Source organism: Moschus berezovskii, chromosome X (genome assembly GCF_049115385.1).
Source record: "Moschus berezovskii isolate FMDL1 chromosome X, NW_MosBer_1.0, whole genome shotgun sequence".
Lineage (NCBI taxonomy): Eukaryota > Metazoa > Chordata > Mammalia > Artiodactyla > Moschidae > Moschus > Moschus berezovskii.
In genome coordinates, this window is record NC_142488.1 from 30,214,434 (window position 1) to 30,242,405 (window position 27,972).

The following is a 27,972-nucleotide window of genomic DNA, read 5'->3' on the forward strand; positions in this document are numbered from 1 at the left end:
GGTACAGTACGAAAGAATCCACCTGCCAATGCAGCAAATGCAAGAGATATGAGTTCAATCCCTGGGTCAGGAAGAGTTCCTGGAAGAGGACATGACAACCCACTCCAGTATTCCTTCCTGTAGAATCCCATGGACAGAGGAGCCTGGCAGGCTACGGTCCATGGGGTCTCATACAGTCATACATGACTAAGCACGCATGCACACACTAGCTAGATTAGTTCATGTGCCAGGAACATGCACCAACATGACTTTCTCTGCTGCTTCTGTTAACTCTACTGACCAAATGACCTTCCCCAATGCTTACACTGGCTAGATTCTTGCTGATGTAAGTCACAGACTCCAGGTTTGCATGGCTGCAAGCCCAAGGGCAAAAATCCAGAACTCTTATACGTTCTCCACTTGATACCAACCATTCAGCTCGCTGATAGGCTTAGTACTGAAATTCACACTGGGGCAACCAGCTCCATTTGTCTGCATGTTGGGATTCTAGACACTTACAATGAATAGTTGTCATTTCCTATGGGGATAAAATCAAAGAGAAGGGTGGGAGTATCTTCTCTACTGGTCTAAAAGAAATTCTTTTATGGTTTGGATGTGGGGTGTGTGAGAGAGAATATATATTCTCTCTCAGATGATTTGACCTTGCAAAGCTTCCTGATTTTTAATCCAAATCTCTGGAGAGCTCCCAGTTCTCTGGGAAGTGGTAGAATTGCTCAGAATCGAGTTGTGAACAGTTTTAGCAATGCAGGGCAGCACATTGCCAAAGCAGGAAAACTTTCTATCTTAAATGAGAAAAGCAAAAAGCAAAAACTGGGGCAGAAGATGTCATACTCCCTGGATATCTAGATAATAGCTCCTTGGTGCATTCTTTCAGAATGCTGTCAAAGTTGGCTGGAGTCCAGGAAATCCTTTTTAAAGTCCCTAAACATACTCTTGTCCCTGAGGCACTGCACACAGAAAACAAAATGGTATATGCACCAAAGAAAATTCTGTAGCAATTTCCACAGTTTAAAGTCAGAGATGAGATCTTTTATAGCTTTTTACTATTTTGGTTTGTCTAGAAATAAGTGATCTTTATAGTTTCTGACCCTCTAAAAAGGAAACCATAGTCTCTGTAGTTGCTATGGAGATAGAGAAATCCCCAGGATCACTATAGAGTATATTATTTCCATTTCTCTTGCAGAATAGTTCCTTATCTTACCTGAAATATGATGGCAAAATGAGGAAGTACCTACTTACTAGTTAACTTCTTTCTTGATGTTGACATGCCCCTATGAATTGACCTCCCTGCTCCCAATTTCAATTCGATGAGACGTTTATTTGTTAGACACACTTCCTGGAAATGGAAATTTCAATGTCTGGAAAGCATGAGTCTATATAATTTAAGTCCTTAATATTTCAAAATAGCATCCTTGCCACTCTGGCTCCTAGAATCAAGTAAGTTAAATGAGATCCTTATTTATTTTGATAGAGAAAATTTTGATTGGAAAGTAACTTTCAAAATTGAAAGTAAAAAGCCTGAATATGTAAAATAAGGAAAAACAGAAGATAGTGAACCATACTGCTGTAATGCACATTTCTAGGTGAAAAGCATGTTGTTTAAATAAGAGCTCATTGGTTTCACAGCCAGCATAATATAGGCCTCAGTTTGAGATAAAATAATATTTAGAAATGTGGGTCTCAATTTCAGAAGAGAATCCAATTGGAATCTATAAGTGTTTTTAATGAGCTAAAAAAGAGAAACTAGAGACTACAGACAATTGATCTAGTAAACCAAACAAGGGACCTATTTGCCAACTAATCAGGCTGAGATAAAGGCCTCATATAACTACTAATTTAATGAGGATCTGTTCTCTACCATAATGGGCACATTTCTGATTTTTGGTTTTTCTTCCATTTAGTATAAAGTGACAACTACTTCCTTGCTGTCAGAATGTTTCATTACAAAGCATGCCTTTTCCCACGTAAATGTTAAATCTATTTATATGAATGTCAAACAAGATACTGAAGAAACTGGACAGGGCTAGAGTAGGAAACACTGACAGCTGATAAACTGAACATATTAGTAATCATTTCTGATGACAATAAACTTAAACAAGAACTTAGTGAATGTTTAATGTGTCCTCTTAAAGCAAGTTATTTGTTTCATATTTACTCTGAAACATGCCTGTATGATTTCTATTTCTAAAAGTGCCATTTGAAATTCATATTGCTGTTGTGACTTCCATGTAGTCATGAAAATAAATGGGCATTTCACCCATAAACAACAGAGTTCAGTTCAGCACTTGCACAAACTTTGGCACACAATCAAAAAATGAGAATGTCTATAACATGTAGGTATGCTTAGTCCTGTTTTACACCAAGAAGTCAGGTCAAACACAGTTTTGTGAGTTTAAAACTCTGAGGAAAGGTTTTAAATAATTGTTCGATCATAGGATGTGTATACAAACATTAATCTGAAATTTTACCTTCTATTTTAAGGTTTGTAATAAAATATTTATAAATTATTTATAAAATATTTACTTCAAATTTTGTCAGTGTTCCCTTAGTAAGACTGTTTCCATAAGCAAAAAAAAAAGCTACCTTAAAATTGAAACAATACAGTCTCAGATATATAACACAATAAGTAAAATAAAAGATAATATGAAATTGATTGTTGAGTGTATTTTCCCTGAAAAGTGACTTACATATTTCAATTATATTCTGGTTTGAAGTATATTGAACTTAATTTACAAATTATAACATTGCTTTCTAGTGATTCTTCATCTTTTACGACTCAAAATGACTTAATGTGAGCAGATGGCTATAAAACACCTGTGATTCACTTTTTTTTTTTTCTTAACTCTATTTACTTTCTGAGGAAAATTTCTATTTGGTTCACTAATAGCTTCTTGATCGCATCTTTTTCCTGACTCTGCAGCATTCATCACTGTTAAATATGGCCTTCACCACACAGCCCTGGCCTCTGTAGTCTTACCACGTTCTGCTAGGCCTCAGGTTTCTCTCTACTTCTCTGAGAGCTGCAGGTCTGACTTCATTCATTAACTCAACAAATATCTGTTGAAAATCTGCCATGTGCCTGATACAGTCTATATACTGGGAATACAACAGTGAACCAGAAAGTCAAAGTCCCCCTTTTTCTGTTAGCCCATAAGCACTTTGCTGTAGCTTTCAGCAGAGTCAATCATTCAATGGTTGAGTCCCTACATGTGCCAATGCCCCACTACTGGGCACTATGAGCAGTGATTCTACGACGCCATCTTGACATCTTGCCTATCCTGTTTTCCATTTCCACCAATAAGATCCATTTGTGTCCAAACGATATTTAGACCATGGGAGTGGCTGAGACTATCTATAGAAGTGGGGTTATAGGAAAGAGGGCTAGAAAGGGGACATCAGAAAAACCCATATTTTGTGAGCAAGTGTGGAAGAATGATTCCTAAATTTTTATCTCTAACTGCAAAGACCTCTTGAACATAACTTATTCTATATATCCAAGAGATATTCAATATATTTCTTGATGTCTACATCTCAAACTTAACACATCAAAACCAAACTTAAACTCAACCTTGTACCCTTCCTTGTTTGTCTTGCAATTTTCAACATGTTATAGTTAATGGCCGCTCCACTGTCTCAGCTGTTCATGTTAAAATTCTTAGTGTTATCCTTGAATCTTCTATCAACCCACATATAATTGGCCACCAAATCCTATGAACTCTATACCTTGAGAATGTATTCAGAATTAGACACTCCCAGCACTCTGAACCAAACCATTATGTCCAGCTTGTATAGTTCAGAATACAGGTATAATAGTGCTTTCTTAATAGGGTTTTTGTGGTGACAAGTTATCATAGCAAAATTTTAGAATGTGTCCTTGGCACATAATAAGTGGTAGCTACTAGTATTGTCCAAATGTCACTTGTATTCAAAGCATGAATATTTCAAAGGCTTTCTCCTCAATAAAATTATTCTCAGTTTCTGCTCTCTACATTGATTTTCTGTTGTTGTTTAGCCTCTAAGTTGTGTCTGACTCTTCTGTGACCCCACGGAATGTAGCTTGCCAGGCTCTTCTGTCCATGGGATTTCCTAGGCAAGAATGTTGGAGTGGGTTGCCACTTTGTTCTCCAGAGGATATTCCTGACCTAGGGATCAAACCCATGTCTCCTGCATTGGCAGGCAAGAGTTCTTTACCACTGAGTCACCTGGGAAGTCCACATGGCTTTCTACTTTTCACAAATTGAGTAACACTCATGCCTTATACTAGGTATTTTGGCTGCATTATGTCTTTTCTACTTTTATTACTTTCTAACTTGTTTGTATAAGTCTGACCTGTGTATTCAATTAACGTTACAAATTACCAGAGCACAGGGACCATATTTTCCATTTCTCTTTTAGAGAGTTAAATGCAGTATTCAGGCCTCACTATGTATGTGTTCATTTGAAGTGAAAAGCTTAGTTGAAGCTCTGAATCTTAACCTGTTTATGAAAATCAATTTGAATGGAACCATTGAACCGTTAAGGTTTGTTACATTGTTCTCGAACCATTGTGGACACACATTCAGGCCTGAACAGATGTTGTGAGTACTTTGGATATCTCCCTGTTTATTCTGTTTTACTTTTATTGGTTATTTAGCTGTTAAGAGTAAACAGTGGGATAACAATCTCTCTGTATTCCTGGCCAAGCCTCTCCATGGTTACCTCATAGTACCTGAGATATCTAACAATAGACAGAGTGCTTTTAGAATTATGCCTAGTTTCTCAGATGCCACAGAGCACCAACAAGAAATGCCACAAGCACCAAATGCAAAATCTGTACTCCACTGCTCCAATTGTTCCTCAAAGACGACACCTCTAGTCCATTCAGTTCAGTTCAGTTCAGTTCAGTCGCTCAGTCATGTCCGACTCTCCGCGACCCAATGAATCACAGCACGCCAGGCCTCCCTGTCCATCACCAACTCCCGGAGTACACTCAAACTCATGTCCACAGAGTCGGTGATGCCATCCAGCCATCTCATTCTCTGTCGTCCCCATCTCCTCCCACCCCCAATCCCTCCTAGCATCAGAGTCTTTTCCAGTGAGTCAACTCGTCGCATGAGGTGGCCAAAGTATTGCAGTTTCAGCTTTAGCATCAGTCCCTCCAATGAACATCCAGGATCGATCTCCTCTAGAATGGACTGGTTGGATCTCCTTGCAGTCCAAGGGACTCTCAAGAGTCTTCTCCAACACCACAGTTCAAAAGCATCGATTCTTCGGCGATCAGCTTTCTTCACAGTCCAACTCTCACATCCATACATGACCACGGGAAAAACCATTGCCTTGACTAGACGGACCTTGGTTGGCAAAGTAATGTCTCTGCTTTTTAAAATACTATCAAGGTTGGTCATAACTTTCCTTCCAAGGAGCAAGCGTCTTTTAATTTCATGGCTGCAATCAGCATCTGCAGTGATTTTGGAGCCCAAAAAAATAAAGTCTGACACTGTTTCCACTGTTTTTCCATCTATTTTCCATGAAGTGATGGGACCAGATGCCATGATCTTTGTTTTCTGAATGTTGAGCTTCAAGCCAACCTTTTCACTCTCCTCTTTCACTTTCATCAAGAGGCTTTTGAGTTCCTCTTCACTTTCTAAACAGAAAGTGACTTTGTAAGTCCTTTTGTGATTGGTACATTTTGCATTAAGTTGCACATATTGTCAAAATCTTTTTAGAAAAAAAAAATCTTGAAAGAAAAATTGGCTCTTGCTCATGGTAAAGGAGAGTTGCATAGAAGCAAATGCTTTCCTCATCATTAAAAATTAGACATATGGCATTCTATGTTTCCAAAATTTTTAGCACCAGGACATGCTTTTAAGTCTTGTGTAACTGAGCAAAGGAAGGGCAGATAGCTTTTACAGAGAAACACTCTATGGCATTACAGTAATCCAGGGAAATGTGAAAACTGATTACTGCTGAGGGATGGGATTGGAAAATACGGACAGGATGCTTTTCTTTCTTCTTTTCACTTGATACTCCTTTATCCTATTTAAATATTCAATCATGAGCATCTTATTATTTTGATAAAGAACAAAAAATCAGTATGTGCGATTAAGCAAGTTCATAGATAACAATTATTCAAGATGGAATGTAATTAAATTCGTACAAATTAACACAAATGCCAGTGCACCATTTGGGAAAAATAGGAAACAGATTTGGCAATACTTTGCACATTTTATAAATGGTTAATGTTTTTGATATTGGGAGAACATGCTTTCTATCATAGTATTTTATATTGGGATAGAAAAGCAAAACCATTTATCCATACAATTGTTCTGAATCTAAATGCACAAATTTAATAAAACCAACAAACAACAAAACAACACATGTTATATGAGAGGGATCTTAACTCTTAACCTTCTTTTGTTATGTTTTTTAAAACCTAGACATTTCCCTAATGGTGAGAACATCCTTTAATGTTTTGCCTGAGGTTTGGAAAATTCAATTTGGAAACTGGTAATAATTGGTATCCATTAATTAATTATGGTCATGTATGGATGTGAGAGTTGGACTGTGAAGAAAGCTGATCGCTGAAGAACTGATGCTTTTGAACTGTGGTGTTGGAGAAGACTCTTGAGAGTCCCTTGTACTGCAAGGAGATCCAACCAGTCCATTCTAAAGGAGATCAATCCTGGGTGTTCATTGGAAGGACTGATGCTAAAGCTGAAACTGCAATACTTTGGCCACCTCATGCGACGAGTTGACTCACTGGAAAAGACTATGCTGGGAAGGGTTGGGGGCGGGAGGAGAAGGGGACGACCGAGAATGAGATGGCTGGATGGCATCACCGACTCTGTGGACATGAGTTTGAGTGACCTCCGGGAGTTGGTGATGGACAGGGAGGCCTGGTGTGCTGTGATTCATGGGGTCGCGGAGAGTCGGACATGACTGAGCGACTGAACTGAACTGAATTAATTATGTGATTTACAATACAAAGTTCTTGATTTTTTCCTTGACTGTTTAACTATATGCACTAGAGTTCAGAAATAAGCAGACGTGGGTAAAAGTCATTGTAGTAGATTGAACTATATGCAATTGCCAGGTTTGAATACTTTTACCCATATAATGCCAATTTATAAGGTTTAGTTTAATGTTATCAAAGTATCAACATGCTCATGATTACCATTTTAAGCAAGAAAATGGATACAGATCAGCTTTTTTAAAAGGCAAAAGAAAAAAAAAGCATAAATTTCAGAATTGCAAGGCAAAAAGAAAAACACTATCCATTAAACTATCCTTCACTTAGAGCTTCAGTGCTTTTGAATAGTTCAAGTAATAATTCTGAACTCAGAACAAAGGATTCTAAATTACTGAAACAGGATTAGGAAAAAAAATGAATTCAGCATATTTCATTGAAAATAAAACTCCACATATAACAACAACAACAATCTAAAAAATAGCATCCTATTCTTGGTAAAAGCCATGTAGCATGGAAACTTGGAACAACTTAAAGTCTGAATCTTTAATATTAAATATTAAAAAAAATATTCATTTGGACCTAAAATTAATAGGAGAATGAAAAGTTTTACCTGTGAATAAGTAACACGTAGCTTTGGAAATACAGTAAATATCATTGAAAGTAAATAAGATTCTTAACCAAAATTTCTGTAGAAGCAGAAATTTTATATGACTTACCCAGGACACTACGGGTGGTATGGGGAGGCAGGTGGGAGGGAGGTTTAAGAGGGATAGGACATATGTATACCTATGGCTGATTCATGTTGAAGTATGGCAGAAACCACCACAATTTTGTAAAGTAATTATCCTCCAATTAAAAAAAAAATACACCCTTTCTCTGGCTCTCCTTGGTCTTTGAAAAACCAAGAATGGTTATAATGCAATAGTGAAATAAAAATAGTCATTCAAATGTTTTTAGCTATGTGCATTCTCTTCGTGTAAACTGTATTTTTTTTATTTTTACTGTTAGGCTACTTGCCAAACCTGGGAATAACTTTATGTTACCATTAACATTTTATTTAAAGCTTGTTTTTTTTTAACTTATAAATATGAAATTTTATGTTTCACCACATCATTAAAGGCAATTTTTAAGGACTATTTACTTGGAAATTTAATTTACAATATTTTTAATATTTTAGATATATAGTGAAGTAATGTGGGTTTTATAAAACTTAAAACTTATATAATTATTTACAAGAATAATTTACAAGAATTTTTCTGTATAATCCTACATAATTTCACTCCATCTTCACAATATCACTGTTGAGGAGGCTGGGGCAGGTATTATTGCTCTAATTTCAATGTTAAAAACACTGAGACTTGGAATTTTATATGACTTACCCAGGGCACTAGGGGTGGTATGGGGAGGCAGGTGGGAGGGAGGTTTAAGAGGGATAGGACATATGTATACCTATGGCTGATTCATGTTGAAGTATGGCAGAAACCACCACAATTTTGTAAAGTAATTATCCTCCAATTAAAAAAAAATCACCCTTTCTCTGGCTCTCCTTGGTCTTTGAGAAACCAAGAATGGTTATAATACAATAGTGAAATAAAAATAGTCATTCATAAAGAACAAAAAAGATTCAGTGTCTAAATTTAATTCTTTAATATTCAAATCCAGTGCCCTGGCAACCTCTCAAGCCTACTGTTTACCATAACCATATAATGCAAGCCAAGGGTTTCTTGCCACATGCTTTCATAAATGATTGGTATAAAATTCAATGTGTACAAACCTAGAGCAAATTTCTCCATGCTGGTATATATGCTTTAGTTTGTTAGAATTCACATGTCTGCACGATTTAACTCAATGAGTTTGGACTTCATGCTGTTGCTATTCACTCATCATGTCTGACTCTTTGCAGAATGCTAGGCGCCTATCCTCCACTATCTCCCAGAGTTTGTTCAGATTCATGTCCATTGAGTTTGTGATGCTATCTAACCATCTCATCCTCTGCCACCCTCTTCTTTTGCCTTCAATTTTTCCCAGCATCAGGGTCTTTTCCAATGAGTCGACTCTTTGCATCAGGTGGCCAAAATATTGGCACTTCAGCTTCAGTATCAGGACTTCCAATGAATATTCAGGGTTGAGTTCCTTTAGTATTGACTAGTTTGATCTCATAATGTAAAGGAGGTTAATTTCGTTTCTCTTTTTGAAAAAAATCTTGTCACTAGGAGGTTGATTAATGCTCGGTCCTCTTCAGTCACAGACTTTATATCTGGATTTAACAGACTATCATCCATTCGTTCATTGAACAGATAGACATCCATCAATTGTCTATTAAGTGTTAGGTACTGTCCACCCCGATGGCTCAGTGGTAAAGAATCTGCCTGTCAATGCAGGAGACGTAGGTTTGATCTCTAGGTTGGGAAGATCCCCTGGAGAAGGAAATGGCAATCCACTCCAGTATTCTTGCCTGAGAAATCCCATGGACAGAGGACCCTGGAGGGCTACAGTTCTGGGGGTTGTAAAGAATCGGATATGACAGTGACTAAACAACGACTGTACTGAGTTGCAGATACAGTGGTGAACAAGAAAAACAAGATTTGTTTTTCCTAGTGGTTATGATTATGATGGATATCAGTTACCGTAGGGAATAGGTCAAAAGGAGTAGATGGCTCGTTTGCACAGCATGCCAAATGGTAAAAATTGTATCTTTGGCAGTTGTTGATTCAGTTCAGTTCAGTTCAGTTCAGTTGCTCAGTCGTGTCCGACTCTCCGTGACCCCATGAATCACAGCACGCCAGGCCTCCCTGCCCATCACCAACTCCCAGAGTTCACTCAAATTCATGTCCACAGAGTTGGTGATGCCATCCAGCCATCTCATTCTCCGTCGTCCCCTTCTCCTCCCACCCCCAACCTTTCCCAGCATCAGAGTCTTTTCCAGTGAGTCAACTCGTCGCATGAGATGGCCAAAGTATTGCAGTTTCAGCTTTAGCATCAGTCCTTCCAATGAACACCCAGGATCGATCTCCCTTAGAATGGACTGGTTGGATCTCCTTGAGGTACAAGGGACTCTCAAGAGTCTTCTCCAACACCACAGTTCAAAAGCATCAATTCTTCAGCGATCAGCTTTCTTCACAATCACTGTCTTAATAAATGTAACACTGCAGTTAAATGTATACACGTACAGAAATACAAGTATATGTGTTTTTAGAATTATAAAACCATGCATGATTGTTTTCACATTTTAAGAAGGCGGAAATAATAGCTTTAGGCGGTTTTAGATAACAAAATGCCTTGAGACCCTTCGTAACTTGCCTAACAGAAGAGCACAAAACTTTCATTTCTAAGGAAAAAGGATTAGAGAAACCCATTAGAAGCTATTGTGACAGCAGTCATTGGGGAGTATATCTATCTTAAAATTGAGAAAGAGAAATTGGAGCACCAAAGACTCAAACTCCAGTTCATTTTCACTCTCTGGAATTTGTCTTTATCCGACAGATGAAGGCAACATCCTATATAAATCTAATCCTTATCCATTTCATGTCCCATCTAGCTACCAGGCACTACATTAATGACATACCAAATTGGGAAGTGTGTTCAATCAAAAGGGATTAAAGTACTTATTAATTAAATTTTTCTGAGCTTTAAAAGAAAATTTTTTAAAGTTTTATTTACTGACTCTATGGTAAGTTGCCCTTTCAATTATTTTCCCTGCATTTTTATGGTCCACATGTGAAAACTGTTCCTAAATACAAGGACATATTTTGGTTGAAACATTTTCCATAGGAAGATAGTGTCCTTCCATAAGTAATAAATCAGTAATCATATATTATGGATCAAAAAAAAGACATAATAGTTGGTCAAAGAACAACTTCAATAGTTGATGAATAAAAGAGCCTCCATACAACTTAATTGCAACCTCAAAACTTCTACCAGCTTCATGAATTATAAGTTCTAATGTAGAAGCTTCTGACTTCCAGAATTTATCAGATAGGGATTATCAAGATAGTCTTTCTAGGAGAATGGGAAGAGGCAAAGTGAGTCCTTAAGGTACATTTGAGCAGCTGCTACCACTAAGCTGCTTCCGTTGTGTCTGACTCTATGAGACCCCATAGACGGCAGCCCACCAGGCTCCCCCGTCCCTGGGATTCTCCAGGCAAGAACACTGGAGTGGGCTGCCATTTCCTTCTCAGAGATGGGAGTATTGCTGCATGGGAGTAAAAGTAGGACAGTTGCTGGGCCTGATAAAATAATGGCTGGGAGTAAAGAATGAATAATTTCCTATGAAAGAGAGACATGTAAAAAATACAAAGGGAAAGGAAACTACCAAAGTATACATAAATATGAACTCTAATGCAGTAAATATCTATAATATCTTCACTATAAGAGAAGTGAAAACAGAGGTACTGTATTAATGACTTAAGTATCAATCGAATTATAGCAAAGAGATTAATATTTGTAAAGTAGTTCACAAATATCAAGAGCAAATCAATCAAGTGAAAAATAAACAGCAAATTAAATCAATCTCAAATCATAAAAGCAGCTGAAAAAAGGAAATATATAACTGAATAAATGTGCTAGTTGAAAAACTTGAACATTCTGTAACACCATACACAATAATAAACTTAAAATGATTAAAGACCTAAATGTTAAGACTGGATAATATAAAACTCTTAGAGGAAAACATAGGTGGAACATTCTGACATAAATTACAACAATATCTTTTAGGATCCACCTCCTAGAGTAATAAAAACAAAAATAAACAAATGGGACCTAATTAAACCTAAAATCTTTTGCACAGCAAAAGAAACCATAAGCAAAATGAAAAGGCAATTGACAGAATAGGGGAAAATGTGTGCAGATAAAGTGGCCAACAAGGAATTAATCTCCAAAATATATAAACAGCTCATATGACTCAATAACAACAATAGCAACAAAAACAAATTTTAAAAAAAAGGCAGAAAATCTAAACAGACATGTCTCTAAAGAAAATATACAGATGGCCAAAAACCATATGAAAAGATGTTCAGCATCACTAAATACTAGAGAAATGCAAATCAAAACTACAATGAGGAATCATCTCACACTGGTAAGAACAGCCATCATCAAAAAGTCTATGAACAATAAATGCTGGAGAGGATATGGAGAAAAGGGAACCCTCCTACACTGATGGTGGGGATGTAAATTGGTATAGCCACTATGGAGAATAGTATGGAAGTTCCTTAAAATACTAAAAATAAAGCTACCATAAGATCCAACAATCCTACTCCTGGGCATATACCCAGAGAAAACCATAATCCAAAAAGATACATGCACCACAATATTTACTGCAGCACTATTTACAACAGCAAGACATAGAAGCAATCTAAATGACCATCAAGAGAGGAATGGATAAAGAAGATGTGGTATATACTGATAGATACAATGGAATATTACTCAGCCATAAAAAGAATGAAATAATGCCATCTGCAGCAACATGTATGAACCTAGAAATTAGCATACTAAGTGAAATAAATTGGACAGAGAAAGACAAATATCATATTGAGAGAGTCACTTCCTAGGCAGCTTAATAAAAAGTCCAGGGTCCCCGAGGAGGAGAAAGGGGTCTGGGGCTCTCAAGGAGGAGATAAGGGTCAGGAATTCTCAAGGAGGAGGAAAGGACAAACGTTTTTCTCTACATTCCTTAGTAAGGATTATATAACAATAATGTATCCTGCTTGAGGACATGTTTCTCCTTCCTGAAAACCTTCTGACTAATCCTGTTATCTTAAAGTACATATTATGGGAGTGGGTCTAGTAAGATCTTTACAACCTTGAGACATTATTTTGATTTACTGTAATAACTAATTTAAAAAGTATATAATTCCCTTGCTAAGACTAGTGAGTGGGCACTCTCCATCCCCCTTCTGATGTCTACGTCAGAAGCTTTCTCTGTTCTTTTTTATACTTTAATAAAACTCTGATACACAAAAGCTCTTGACCGATCAAGCCCTGTCCCTGGTCCCAAAGCTAAATCTTCTTCTTTGGAGATCACGGATCTGACATCATTCACCGGAAGCTATCAACATAATATCACTTAAATGTGGAATTTAAAAAATATGATACAAATGAACTCATTACAAAATAGAAACAGACTCAACAGACTTTGAAAATAAACCTATGGTTATCAAAGAGGAATGGGGGGGGAGAAATAAATTAGGAGTTTGGGATTAACATATACATACTACTATATATAAAATAGATAATCAATAAGGACCTACTTTAAAGCACAGGGAAGTCTATTCAAAATTTTGTAATAACATATATGAGAAAAGAATCTGAATATAGCTGAATCACTCTGCTGAATACCTGAAACACAACATTGTAAATAAACTCTACTCCAACATAGAATAAAAACTAAATTAAAATTGAAAAAGAAAATCTTGATTTTCACATTCCTAAGGGATTTTTCACTGAGTTCACAGGACTAAATTCTCCTGAGTCCAAACTCTGCTGAGAATGGGCTTTTATATAACCATCCTCAAGTTTTTGGTGAACAGAGAAATAAACCTTCTATATTCCCTTTGAAAACATTCCCAAATCTGCAAAATCTCTCCTTACCACCCAAGCCCAAGCCACCGGCATCCATTTTCCAACTGTCCTCCTTGTTTTTACCCTTGGTCTCCTACAGTTCTATTCTCAACAGGGCAGCCATTGTGATCTTTTTAAAGATCCTCACTCCTTACCTCACTGGCTTGTCCCAATAATTCCTTTAAGGTCTCGAGGGTCCTGTCTAAAAGCTGAACCAGTCAAAGAAGACTGAACAACTTTGCAGTACAGTTTTTAGATTTTTCGGCTTATCTCAAACTCTCCCAAGTGTTGCTGAGGGTGAATAGGGCTGCCTTTACTTCTTGATCTTATCTAAACTTGACATTGGGCCCAACTCTCCTGTCAATATCTGTGAGCTTCTTCCATGTGTCTACACTTCTTGTCACTCCTTTGTATACCAAAGACACAAAACATTTTATTCACCTCAACCAGAGCATCTGTGCTATCATTAGTTTAGATGAAACAACTGAAATGATGCATGTCTGCCTCTTTCTTTTCCTCCATTTCTTTTACTTTTTCCACCTTCCTTTTCTCTTTCTTCTCTCCTCTTTCTTCCCTCCTCCCTCCCTTTCTCCCGCTTTCCTTCCCTCCCTCTCTTCCTTCCTCCCTTTTTCTCTTACGGAAGTATGGTTGATGTACAATACTATAATAGTTTAAGATGTATAATATAGTGATTCTATATTTTTAAAGATGCTATTCTATTTAAAATCACTATAAAATATTTGCTGCACTGTATAATATATCCTTGTACCTAATTTATTTTAAATAGAGTACTTTGTACCCTTTAATCCCCTACTGCTATCTTGTTCTCTATATCTCCAACTGTGCTTCGGGTTTGTTAGTCATTTTTTTTATTTTTTAGATTCCACATATAAGTAACAACATACAATATTTGTCTTTTCCTGCGTGACTTATTTCACTAAGCATAAGGCCAACAGGCACATGAAAGACGCAAGCTTCTTTTTATAGAGTCTTTTTAAACTGGCACAGATTCAATAAGAATTCGAATCCAGGAGATTTTTCCTATGAACTGTCCATGCCAGATCTCAGTATTCTACCATGTTTTACCCAGATTTATCCTTGCTATACTCCACATAATACCCTAGAAACCACTTCATGCAAGGTGGTTGCTTGGGTTTAAATCCTTGCTTGACTAATACTAGTTGTGTCAACTTTGCCAAGTTACTTTATTTCATATTGCTTAAGTTTCTTCATCTATAAGATGTGGATAATAACTTTAGATACTTCATAGAGTTATGGGGAGTATTAGTTAATAATGCTAGTTATCGAGTGCCTAAGCACTGAATACAAATTGATCCTCATTATTGAAGAAGAGAAATTGTAGCTGTCATCCTTATTCTAACTCATGCTCTTATTTTTGTCCTAATAATTCACCTTTATTTATGCCAGGTCCCAAATGAGTAACTATGGCCTAATTAAGCAGATAATTGATAATAATAGCTCTGACATAAGAATATTGCTTTTGTACATGTTTCTCATTCATCACTAGGTATACCTTAGCTGGGCTTCCCAGGTGGCACTAGTGGTAAAGAACCTGCTTGCCAATGAAGGAGATGTGGGTTCAATCCCTGGGTTGGGAAGATACCCTGGAGGAGACCATGGCAACCCACTCCAGTATTCTTGCCTGGAGAAATCCATGGACAGAGGAGCCTGGTTGGCTGAAGTCCATGGGGTTGAAAGGAGCCGTACATGACTGAAGCGACTTAGCACTACACACACCTTAGCCAATGTGCATGCGAGCTCAGTGGCTTAGTTGTGTCTGACTCTTTGTGACCCCATAGACTGCATGCAGCCTGCCAGGGTCCTCTATTCATAGAATTTTCCAGGCAAGAATACTGGAGTGGGTTGACATTCCCTTTCCAGGGAACTTCATGACCCAGGAATCAAACCCATGTCTCCTGCTTGGCAGGTGGGTTCTTTACCACTGAGCCACCTGAGAAGCCATTTAGCTAGTGTAGCAATATTAAATGAAGATTTCTGTATGTAAATTGGTGTTTGTTTATCTGGTTAGTTCTTGTCAAAATGATTAGGTAGCCTTCTAATTCAATACACTTGTGGAAATCATATGTGCTGTATTATTTATATTTAGTTCAGAAAGTACTCATTTTAACTTATTGTACATTATTTATGTTGTATTGTACTTAAAAAAATATGTATGTTAAATCACAGCACTACTTACTACAGTTCTGTAATTTGATTCATGCAAATCTGTCAGGAATAAAATCAACCACAATTTAATTTCAAACCTTCTCAACCAGCAGCTATACAATTTATGCACTGCTTTTCTATTTTTACTACTAGATAATGACAATGATGAATGCCTTTAAGAGGAAATGCATATTCATTGAAAAGACTGAGATCAAAACTACCCCCCTTCAAAAAGCCCATAAAGGTAAGAAGACCATTTGCTTGTAGCAGGAGACATGGTGAGAGTGAGATGGAATTATACCTCAAATTCCATCTAATGAGGATTCAATAATCTAGTCAGATTAAATCTACAATAATCCAGTTTTACAGATCACAGTGATCAATACCATCACAATCCGTATCAGCTATAATACTATTAAATATATCTGCAAGAAAAAATAATTAGCTATGAGTGCAGCAGGGGGCCCATCCTTCTGAGTGTGCCAGGTTAAGAGGTATGAGGAGAAAGACATTCAATTGTGAACAATTGTGAACTTAATAAGTTTAGGGTCACTGCTCTCCTGACCTGTCTGTCCATGAACATGGAAAGGAATGGATATTAGTTCATTAGCAGTGATTTACATGTTGAAGGACAAAGATGAACTTACAAACTGTGCTGTCATGAGAAATCAGTTAATGTGAATTATGACAGGAAGGCTGTCTCTTTTATCAAATGATTTGTTTCTTTTCTTCACTGTACCTATGAGTGATTTGACTTTTACTTCAAAGAGAACAAGTAACAGCACCATACCAAATGGATGGAGGAGCTCCAGAGATTCATGCATCTATTTTATTTTAAAGTATAATTTTTAACTTATTCGATATAATGCATGAAATTAACCTCAAGTCACTCAAGATATTGCTACTCTGATTTTGAAACAAACAAACGGCTTCATCTATTTGTATAGTTAAGCAAATATGTGATATAGAATGAGATACCAAGAAATCATTTAGAGTAGAAAATCCTTTACCTGATAGGTGCTGTTGAGGGCAAACTTACTGTCTGTCTCTAATCTTACGCTATCTGTACTGGAAAATACTAAGCTCTGGTTACACTAGAATGTTTCATTTTGAGTGTGAAATGTATGATCACAAAAATTATTTTTTTTACACATAATAGAGACATAAACTATTAAGTGTATTTTCTTGATGCTACATTCATCTTCAGATACTTCTCTCTAAAATTTAAAGTTCATTTCTTTATCCTGATTTGTTTTAGTTTGGAATTCAAAAACTTATAGTTGGTGCTATGAAAAAAAGCTGGATTTGGCTGGAGCCTTTTGCCTGGTGATTTTAAATAAACTATTTTACTGCTTTATATTCGATTACATTCCAAAAGTTGTAGTATGATACAGACATTAATCTGAAATGGAATCTATAAATTATAAGTGGAAAATAGAAAACTAAAACTATATACACAACAGAAATAATTTAAAACCTCATCTAATTTCCCCTTTTACGGGAAAAGAAAGACAAGCAATGTACCAGCTGGGAATAAACTGTTTCTCTAGCAAGGTTTGTGTCTTAGTGAGTCCTTTCTGCCCTGAACAATAGTATTGGGTTGGCAAAAAACTTTGTTCAGGTTTTCCTGTATGCTGCAACAGAAAATCACAAAGCAACTTTTCGGCCAGCTCAATATAAGAAATTATTATTTTGTGAGTTTCTTCGTTTGGGGAATAAATAACACATTTATTTTAATTTACATTTCTCTTTCTTCAACAGATTTCTAAAGCTAACTCTCTCACAAAGTGTTTTAAGATTTCCATATTTTAACTCACAATGCCTTCAGTTTACATATTTAAGTCAAATGTTCTGGTCCATTAATGATCAACGTAATGATCTTGTAAAAATCTGAATGGAAGTGCTTTGGTTTTACCTTCAGAGATTCCTCTTGTTTGAAGAGATCTTGAAAATCTTTAGCACAGAGGTCTGGAGCATTTAGAAGTTGTTCCACTTCTGAAAGGGCTTCTAAGACGTGAGTGATCTCAGTCAGGTAAGTAGAAGGCACATAAGAAATTTCCAAAGGCATGTCTTCGGTCATTACCATCACTGATTCTTCACGGACAGTGTGCTGGTATAGATATACAAAAGAACAATTCTTTTAGCTTCCTAATATTGAAAAGACCTTTACTGAATTCACATATAGATTCCAGTTTATAGCTGACAGAGGGCTGAAAAGTAGGTCAAAACAATGCAAGATGGTAAGTCTAGTAACAAGGTTATCTATTATCATACCCTCTCCTTCAAAAAGTGTTAGAGCATCTTATAATAAGAGATATGCACACATTAGCATCATGGATAGGAGAATGAAAGACCAACAGTCATAAGGTCACAAGAGGGATAGTTTTACCCCAAGAAACAAAGGATCTTTACAACTGTTTGTTTTTTTTTTAATGCAATTCTAATTTGACTGGAAAACTAAGTATGGGGTGGGATGCAGTGGGGGTTGGGGGCAGGTTCCACATCTGTGGTATTCATACCCAAGGGACTTTTTCTAAACTTTTTTCCGCTAATCTTGATTGAGGCACAGGAGGGACAAAGTGGTTTTGGTTGGTAGCTGGCTTTCTATTAAGCAACTTTCTCCTCTAAATTCCCAGCATCAACCCTTCTCTTTGATGCTAGTTTCTTGCTAAGTTAAACTGCAAAGTAGGGCCCTAGACAAATAGGATTGAGAATGAAATTCACATTTTAATAGGAACTCCCCAAAACCCAAAGATCCAAGAGAGCACTTGCCTCTCCTCCTGCAACTATGCTTCACTGCCTGCCATTCACATGCTAGGAGAGGGATATTTGGGCCTCAGAGACTGTTTGGACTTGGTCAGGAATGCCTCTTTCCCTATGCTTTATAAGAGCAAGAAATAAACACTGTATGGCACACAAATGCAAAAGGATAAATGACCTCTGCTCTCTGTTTACACTATAAGCAGAACAAACTTTGTAATTAGTTTCCCAATAACTTTGTTTTGAGTTCATGGACTGCCATCTGCCTGGCAATGTGGTCAGCTGAAGGTTTCCAGTGGCAGGATCTCTGGAAGAGTTCTGACGATAAGCATGCTAACACAGTCACTTGTTACTGCACAGCCTTTATGAGGAGACCATCTTCATTTTTGCAGTAATGTAATTAAATGGAGTTTAGGATCCCGAGACTGAGCGTGCACTAAGATGAGTAAAAATATAAACTGGTCTATTTATGTTTTCTTTTTGATCACCCAGGTCCAGGATTCTTGTACACATTTCTTATATAATACAAAAACAAAATAATCCTAATTTAGAGGACTCATCTATTTATGACATTGCAAAGTCATAGAATTACACAAATTAGCTGACATTACAAAATTGTACCTTTTACAAAGTTTGGTTTCCTGCATGTACCGTGGCCAAATATATGATACTTATTCTTTCTTGATCAATGGAATGATAATCGAAATGCACTTATAATTTTATATTTAAAATAATAGAATTTGGGGCTAGAGTTGGAAGATTTCATTCCTCCTCCTACTGTCTTCATACTTAATATCCAGTCATCACAGATAAGAGAAGTTAAGTGATGAATATCAGCTGAAGAGCGAGAGCTAAGGGATGATCTTGTGAGCTTTTATGAGAAATAGACTATTTGGAAAATTGTGAGCTCATTTTCAAGAAAATTCAGTTATACATTTTGAGTGTTCTCATTTATTATAAAGTTCTAATAGATACAATAATTTTCAATACAGAGAGATGTATCGTAATTTTCATATACAATGAATGGAGACTCATTGTAAAAGTGAACCAAGAGACTTGGGTATTTGGAGATTTAGTTTACTATCTACCCCTTAAAATACATCGTTCCTTTTGACACAGTCATACAGGTCTATAATGGATAAACTATATATACTGAATACCTTTCAGTTTGGTTTTAATAAATATTTCAGACAGTTATTAAAAAATCAGTGTAAATGGAAGTATCGTGTTCATTTTCTCTTCTTTATGCAAAATCGTGCACTCATATTCAGATTTTGCCTTTTCATTTGAATTTCATTAACTGTACCTTGAATAATTATATCCTTCTGAATTCTGATGTGTACAAATCTTGTCTAACTTTTTGAAAATCAACTTGCTTTTGTTAATGTTCTTTACCACCTTATATCATTATAGATATTCATGCATCATTAGCAAGGAAGTGCTGTAGCCATACTAATTCAGTTTATTCCTCTCTGTTCACATTCATTTCTAATGATATATACCCAAAAGAATATACTATGCTCATTTTCCTGGAATGAAAATCAAGAGATGTGGAAGAAAGCCCTAAAGTACCTATTTTTATTAACAAATGGAAAGCTCAATTGAAGTTTAAAAAGGATTATTATGGGACAAAGTTATTATTTTTAACACCTAAACGAGATGAAAACTGGTTTCAAATTTTGAGCTCTGTAAATAGGCACAGGTATCACTCATAAAGTTTTTAATATACTTCGGTTTCTCTAAAATTTTAGTTATCACTTTTTTTGTACTACTTAAAATTTGATTCCTGAAGGGCCACATTTCATGCATGAAATACAGATGATCCTGTTTTGAAACAAATGATGCATTATATCTAAGTTTTTAAAACAAAATGTTTTCCTCCATGATTTAAAGGATTTCTCTCTCCTCAATATAAAAGTTTCAAATGGGTTGTGGTTACTGGCTCATTTATGAGTTATGAGGTCAAAGAAACTCAAGAAGAAAAATGCACTATATGACATATCATTTTGATATATTCTTTAAAAATACCTCTATATCTAATATAAATGTGGTATATAGAAAACAGGTCAACAGATTCAAAGCCTAACAAAAGATAGACAAATATCTGGGGAAAAAAAGTAATGCTGTGATGGACCACTAGTTCTTTTTTACTTCATTAGTGTTAATAAGAATGAAGATATGCCAAATCTTTAATATAAGATTATTTATCAATAATTTAAAGTGTGCTATCATATGAAAACCTGTTAATTTGTATTTTATTATCTTTTTAAAAACAGCATCCTTAATTACTACAAATGATTTAAAAATAATAATACAATGGTATATAAGTCCCCAAATGGTTTACAGGCTTTTACATAGGTTCTGATGGGCCATAAATAATATGGTAATGGGAAAAGACTTAAGTTGTTTAAGACAGGCAACTTTCTCTCCTAGTCTCAAAAGTCTTAAAAAAAAGTTTCCTTCTAATAAGATGGGCAGTTATTTGTATTTATTTCTCTTTGACCATGTATAGAAGCCCTAAAAAGGCAAATCAAATAATCAAATATGGCAAAATTAATCCATCTAGAGAAAGAAGACTCAAATAGTATGGCATACAAAAAACCAAAAAACAAAAACAAGAATATGACACAGCTAGAATACGTAATGGTTTAGTCTTTTCTGTTCACAGTTTTGGATACACATAAATGGCATGGCAATACTATCATTCTGACCGTACTCAGCCTTGCGTGCTTTCAATCAAATCACTGGGCAGAATGACTTTAAATAATAAGCCTAATGAGATCACATGAGTTGGTTATGATCCACAATGAAGAAAATAGCAACAAGAGAACATTTTCTCTTGGTAATTTTCATCCCTTTTCACTGCATTATCAAGAAATCTGCTTATGTGAAGCTATGTCACACAAAAAAGGGGAGGATCAATCTTTGAATGATCATAAAGCAGTTCATCAACAAATTTTATTAAGCTTATAATTTACCCCTTCTTCCCTGGTAGCTCAGACAGTAAAGAACGTCCTGCAGTGCAGGAGACCAAGGTTGGATCCCTAGGTTGGGAAGATCCCATGAAGAAGGAAATGGCAACCCACTCCAGTATTCTTGCCTGGAAAATTCCATGGACAGAGGAGCCTGGTGGGCTACAGTCAATGGGATCACAAAGAGTTGGGCATGACTGAGCGATTAACACTCACATTTGGTTCAAAAACAATAAAACACACTACATACATAAAATAATTAGTATAAAGTATTATAGAAAGTCATTCCTTATATCTATATTCATTTTCTAAAATTAGAACAAACTTTTGGTGTAAGGCAAGCTGGCAGGGAAAGAGACAATCAGTTGGAGCTGGATATAGTAGTCTTTAAGAATATCCTACTTCCAGGAGGCCAAGTATATGTAGTGTCCATTGTAAAGGGTCTGGTTGCACCTGTTCCTTGATCTGCCTTGTGTTGATTCTTCCCTTCCACATCATCAGATTTACTTAATTCCTTAGGGCCAAGCTAAATTACCATATAATTAAACTGATAAACTGAATGTTGATAATATGTTAATGGCTTATAGTTGTTTAAAGTGTTATCCTTCACAGGATAATATTTGCATTTTAATAAGGATTTCTAATGCATTAACATAAATTAGTAACTTGGTAGAAATCTAGTCACTAAGCCAATGAGATAAATGACAGAAAAGGCTTTTATTCCCACCAAGGAAAGCACCAACACATCAGCACCGACATATATGGCCAATCTCATGAGAAATCACCAGTAAAATAACATGATAATTAAACAGATAATGTTATATACCCTAGGTACCTTACAATATAAAATAAATTCAGTAGACACTCATGCATAATATCTAGTCTATCCTATAGTAGGTATTCAAGAATATTTACTAAATAAGTGAAGAAACTATCAACTTGAAAAGATAATTTTTAAAACATATATTTGGCTATAACTGCTGAGATCTACAGTCGTAAAATAATTTCCATTTTTAAATTCCAATAATTCAAACACGAATATTTTCATTTCATAATGTAATCTTAATTGTTATAGATTTAAAAGGTATTTCTGATTTAACTATACAGCATTTTTCTAATTTAATGCACACAAACTAAATGCTATTGCAGGTATGTATTTTGGTTCAACTGTCTCTCAGATTTTAATGTAACTCATATGTGAACAAAATAAGCCATTATTTGAGGTACTGTTATACAAATAATTTTAGAAGATATTTATTTTAGCTTCTTCATAGAGGTCCACACTGCTTATTAGCAAATGGAAGCGTGTAAGAAGGCTTGCAGTCAAGAAATTTTTTTTCCTTTCTAACTTTTTCCAAAGTCTCCACATAAAACTTATTATTTATATATCTAGTATAAATATTTTTAATAGCAAACTATCCTGATACCAGCTTAGGGATACCCGGGACAGGAATTTTTTCGTATGTACACATGTGATAATGGACACACATATACACATAATGAATTTAATGTGAAAATAAAAGTAACACAAGAAAAAATAAGTATGGAATTACTTTAACTTCTGCAAATATATGTCACTCCACTACACTATATCATTTAATTTCTATTGTTTTGTGGATCTTCCAATTTGAGTAGATTTTATAGAAAAGACTTTTATTATTAATTTCTATGCTATATTTCTCAAGCATCTCAGAAAATCGGGCCAGCTTTTAAGTTTATATTATTTAATGTGACAACTAATTATCTATACCTGAATATGCATGTGCCATAATTCTGTTTTTGAATGATTTTTATTAGAAATGTGATAGTGAAAAAAACCTATAACTGTTCAATATGGCAGTCTTTAGTCATATGTGACAATTCAAATTTAAATCTAACTTATTTAAAAGGAAATACAATTAAAATTTTACTTGCTGATGAAATTAAAAATATAACATGGTATTCATTTTTTATAATACAGAAAGTCAATAATGCAAAAGCTAAAATCTTTACCTGTGAAAATATTTAATACTAACATTGTATCTATCAGAAAATATTTCTTGTAATTTATCTAAATTGATAGTTTTCCTCATTAAGGTGATGTAGACTGACTAGTAAATCTAATTTAAGATGTCAAACACTAAAAATTCAATTTATTATTCTACTATAGCAGACTGATTTTACCGAACTGCTAACATACATTGTTTTCATATATAATAGCCTCAATATCTAAGTAACCTCACCAACTCTGATGAAGTTACTTTATGAAAACAATTATAAAGTATAGAAATTATACATGCATGATTTACCTGCTGAGCTTATTAATTTATGCATTGTATGTATATATATGTGTGTGTGTATACAAACAAAACGGAAACATCGAGGTAACAGGAAAATTATTTCATATACACATGTTTTCTGTCTCCCTCACACCTAAGTAGATTTGACCTTCAAATAATCATGATGAACTACTAGAATCTAGAAGAATATATATATCTGGGACTCAAATAACAGAAAAGGAGGTATAGGTGGAGAGATAAAGATAATGAAAGCTATGTGATCTCTGGCGGAGAAGGCAATGGCAAGCCACTCCAGTACTCTTGCCTAGAAAATCCCATGGATGGAGGAGCCTGGTGGGCTGCAGTCCATGGGGTCGCTAAAGGTCGGACACGACTGAGCGACTTCACTTTCACTTTTCACTTTCACACATTGGAGAAGGAAATGGCAACCCACTCCAGTGTTCTTGCCTGGAGAATCCCAGGGACGGGGGAGCCTGGTGGGCTTCCGTCTATGGGGTCACACAGAGTCGGACACGACTGAAGTGACTTAGCAGCAGCAGCAGCAGCAGCATGTGATCTCTGGCACAGTCTGGGATGAAACTATGGATTTGGTGATTACCAGATGTGTCTATTGGGTCATTTGTGGAAGATAATTTAAGATCTATTTGGCCCAGGAAGGAGTAAGTGCCCGATGGTTTGTTTCATACAGGCATTACAGGGCAGTAGCTGTACTACTTGCTGAGGACAGTTTTAACCACCGCTTCTTGTTTTACAGATCAAGATGCTTTCCCACACATGATTATTCTGGGAGGTTCTGGCTTGTTAACCCATTGTTCACCAGATTAAAAAAAAAAATAAACTACTGCCATTATTTTTGCTGCTTCTCAATCAACACTATATAGTATGTCTCTCAAACCTGAATTATATTTATACTAACAGCTTTCATACTCTTTTAAGCATGAGAAAAAGAACACAGGCCATTTCAATAGACACAGGGATTCAAGAAGGGAAACAAAGCTGAGTCCATGCAGGAAATATATTAGAAGAAATGGAAGAGAGATATGATTTTTTTTTTAAAAAAAGGGAGAAGCATTAAAAAGATTACACTAAAATACAGAAAGCCTGATACCTGGCTTTAAAAAAGAAATCAATAGGTGTTTTTGGAAATACAATAGTAACAGCTAAAAAAATGGATTCTAATTGATTAACTAGAGGAAGTATTTCACAGCATAGCGAAGAATGGAAAGACACTATAATCATAAGTGTAGAGATAAGAGACTTGGAGGACAGGATAAGAACATGTCACATGGAAAGTATATAAATAGAATGAAAAAAGAGATGGAAGAGAAACAATAATTTAAATAATTTTAAAAAAACTTTCATGAGCTAGAAATATTACTGATTTACAAAAGTTAAAAATGTTACTCATGTACTAAGAAGGGTAAAAGAATAAAAAACAAGATACATATTTAGAAACATACTGGTAATATCCTAGTGAAAAGTTTTAATTCTGAGGGATAGGGTGGGGGATACTTTACAGAGTTAGAGACAAAGAGGACAATTTAAGTATATGTATAAATTTAAGCGCATATATATATATATACACACACACATATTTATATATATAAACTTGGACCAACATTGTATTTCTCAGTGGCAACAATGGAAGTTAGAAGGCAGTGAAAGTTAGAGGACAATGGAAACTAGGAGACAGTGGTCCACAACATATAGAGACTATTAAAAAAGAGGAGAGAGATTCAAGAATGCTATTATTATTCAACGAATCCATCACTTTAACAACAAAAGAAAGGCAATTTTGAAAATGTAAGTATTAAAAGGGTATATACATCTTTATAAATTTTTATGAGAAAATTTTTCAGGTATTTCAACTAAATGAAAAATAAAGTGTAGTAAAGATTTATAAACAGGAGGAAGTAAAGAAAGAGTACAAAGAGTGATGAACAGTAAATTCTATGAAGTGCTTGATTAAATTCAATGTAAAGGTGGTAGTTTAATTGTAATTTGAGTGATAATATGCCTTCTTGAACTGAATGCTATGAGGGGAAAAACAGTAGTTAAAGACTAAATTACAAATTTTGGGTTTTTAAAGGATTTTATATTGGCTTGAAAAGAATGAGGAGTTGTTGAAAAAACCATATTCGTGGGGAGTGTAATGTTCTCATTTAATTTTAGTGTAAAACTACAGAATTAACAGTGTGGAGAGTCCTCAAAAAACTAGAAGTAGAACTGCCATATGATCCAGCAATCGCACTCCTGGGCATACACACCGAGGAAACCAGAATTGAAAGAGACACATGTACTCCAATGTTCATTGCAGCACTGTTTATAATAGCCAGGACATAGAAGCAACCTAGATGTCCATCTGCAGATGAACAGATAAGAAAGCTTTGGTACATATACACAATGGAATATTACTCAGCCATTAAAAAGAATGCATTTGAATCAGTTCTAATGAAGTGGATGAAACTAGAGCCTATTATACAGAGTGAAGTAAGCCAGAAAGAAAAACACCAATACAATATACTAATGCATATATATGGAATTTAGAAAGATGCAAATGATAACCCTGTATACGAGACAGCAAAAGAGACACAGATGTATAGAACAGTCTTTGGGACCCTGTGGGAGAGGGTGAGGGTGGGATGGTTTGGGAGAATGGCATTGAAAATGTATAGTATCATATGTGAAAGGAATCACCAGTTCAGGGTCAATGCATGTTACAGGATGCTCGGGGCTGGTGCACGGGGATGACCCACAGGGAGGATAAGGGGAGGAGGGAGGTGGGAGGGGGGTTTGGGAAGGGGAACTCATGTACACCCGGGGCAGATTCATGTCAATGTATGGCAAAACCAACCAATATAATATTGTAAAATAATTAGCCTCCAATAAAAATAAAAATTAATAAAAAACTACAGAATTAGTAGTTTATAGGGTTAAACTTATTATAGGGTTATAATTATTAAAAATAATAGGGTTAAAATTATTAAAAATAGGAAAATGTCAGAGACAATTATCAATGTGAAAATAAAATGATGAATACAGATCAAAAAAAAGAGGGAACGGAAATTTTATCATCAATCTATGGGGATAAAAAAAAATTAGAAGTAGACATCCAGTCTACTTCCTCCTATTAGAACATCAAGACATCACAGGTATGAAAAGCTCTCCATCTTCAGGGAAAGAGATTCCATGAATGTCCCTAATAATCCAAAGCAGTACTAGCCACTTTTGCTTCATTTCAAAGTGTGGTGTTAGAGAAGACACTTGAGAGTTGCTTTGACTACAAGGTTATCAAACCAGTCAGTCCTAAAGGAAATCAACCCTGAATATTCACTGGAAGGACTGATGCTGAAGCTGAAGCTCCAATACCTTTGGCCTTGAAAAGACCCTGATGCTGGGAAAGGTCGAAGGCAGGATGAGAAGGGGACGACAAAGGATGAGATGGTTGGATGGCATCACTGACTTGATGGACATGAGTTTGAGCAAGCTCCAGGAGATAGTGAAGGACAGGGAAGCCTGGTGTGCTGCAGTCCATGGGGGTGAAAAAAATCAGACATGACTGAGTGACTGAACAACAACAATGATCCTCATGTTGAACAGGGAGCCCACTTTCTTTTATTCTCTTCTGCTTATGGAGTGTCCTAAGAATCTGCCCTTAACTTCAAAATCATCTGTAGTAGATGGAGGGATGCAGTAGTGTTCAATAAGGGTAGTGAATTACAAAAGTACAAACAAAGAACAAGAGCAAATAATAACCATAAATTATGAAAGGAGGAATTTGTACAACTATATAAGAATTATCATAACAATAATGAAGCTGGTTAAACTTCCCCATTAAAAGATGAATACTGTCAGGGTGGTTTAATATATACAACTCATCTGTAAGCTGTTCATGCAAATCATTAAAAAATAAAGTCTCAATAGCATATAATGTAATGATACATGATGTTATGTCATGGAAATAATTTATAAAAAGTTAAGAGTCAAAATGGTAATGTCAAATGAAATATAGTTCCAGGGCAAATGGGTCCGAGATTAGCATTGTAATAAGTCAGATTTTTTTTTTTTTTTACCAAAAACAAACAAACAAATAAACCCAATCATTAATTGTTATGCCCAAATATTTGACTGCATTTTACATAGGGTAAAAATTACTATAAATAAAAGGAGAATGTGATTAAATCACAGCTATAAATGGTAGCTTCCATACAGTTCGTTCAGAATTTTTGGATTAAAAAATCCCAAAATCAAACAAATAAAAAAATATAAG

At 35.5% G+C, this 27,972-nt stretch overlaps 1 protein-coding gene across 6 annotated transcripts in view; it reads right to left on the reverse strand.

Moving 5' to 3' along the window:
• Positions 1-27,972, reverse strand: part of DMD (dystrophin) — a 2,246,075-nt gene that overhangs the window by 1,267,430 nt on the left and 950,673 nt on the right. For all 6 annotated transcript variants that reach the window (XM_055393453.2, XM_055393450.2, XM_055393451.2 and 3 more), the window contains one exon: positions 17,607-17,801. In XM_055393453.2, the coding sequence (XP_055249428.2) occupies positions 17,607-17,801 (195 nt within the window). The remainder of the gene's footprint in view (positions 1-17,606; positions 17,802-27,972) is intronic.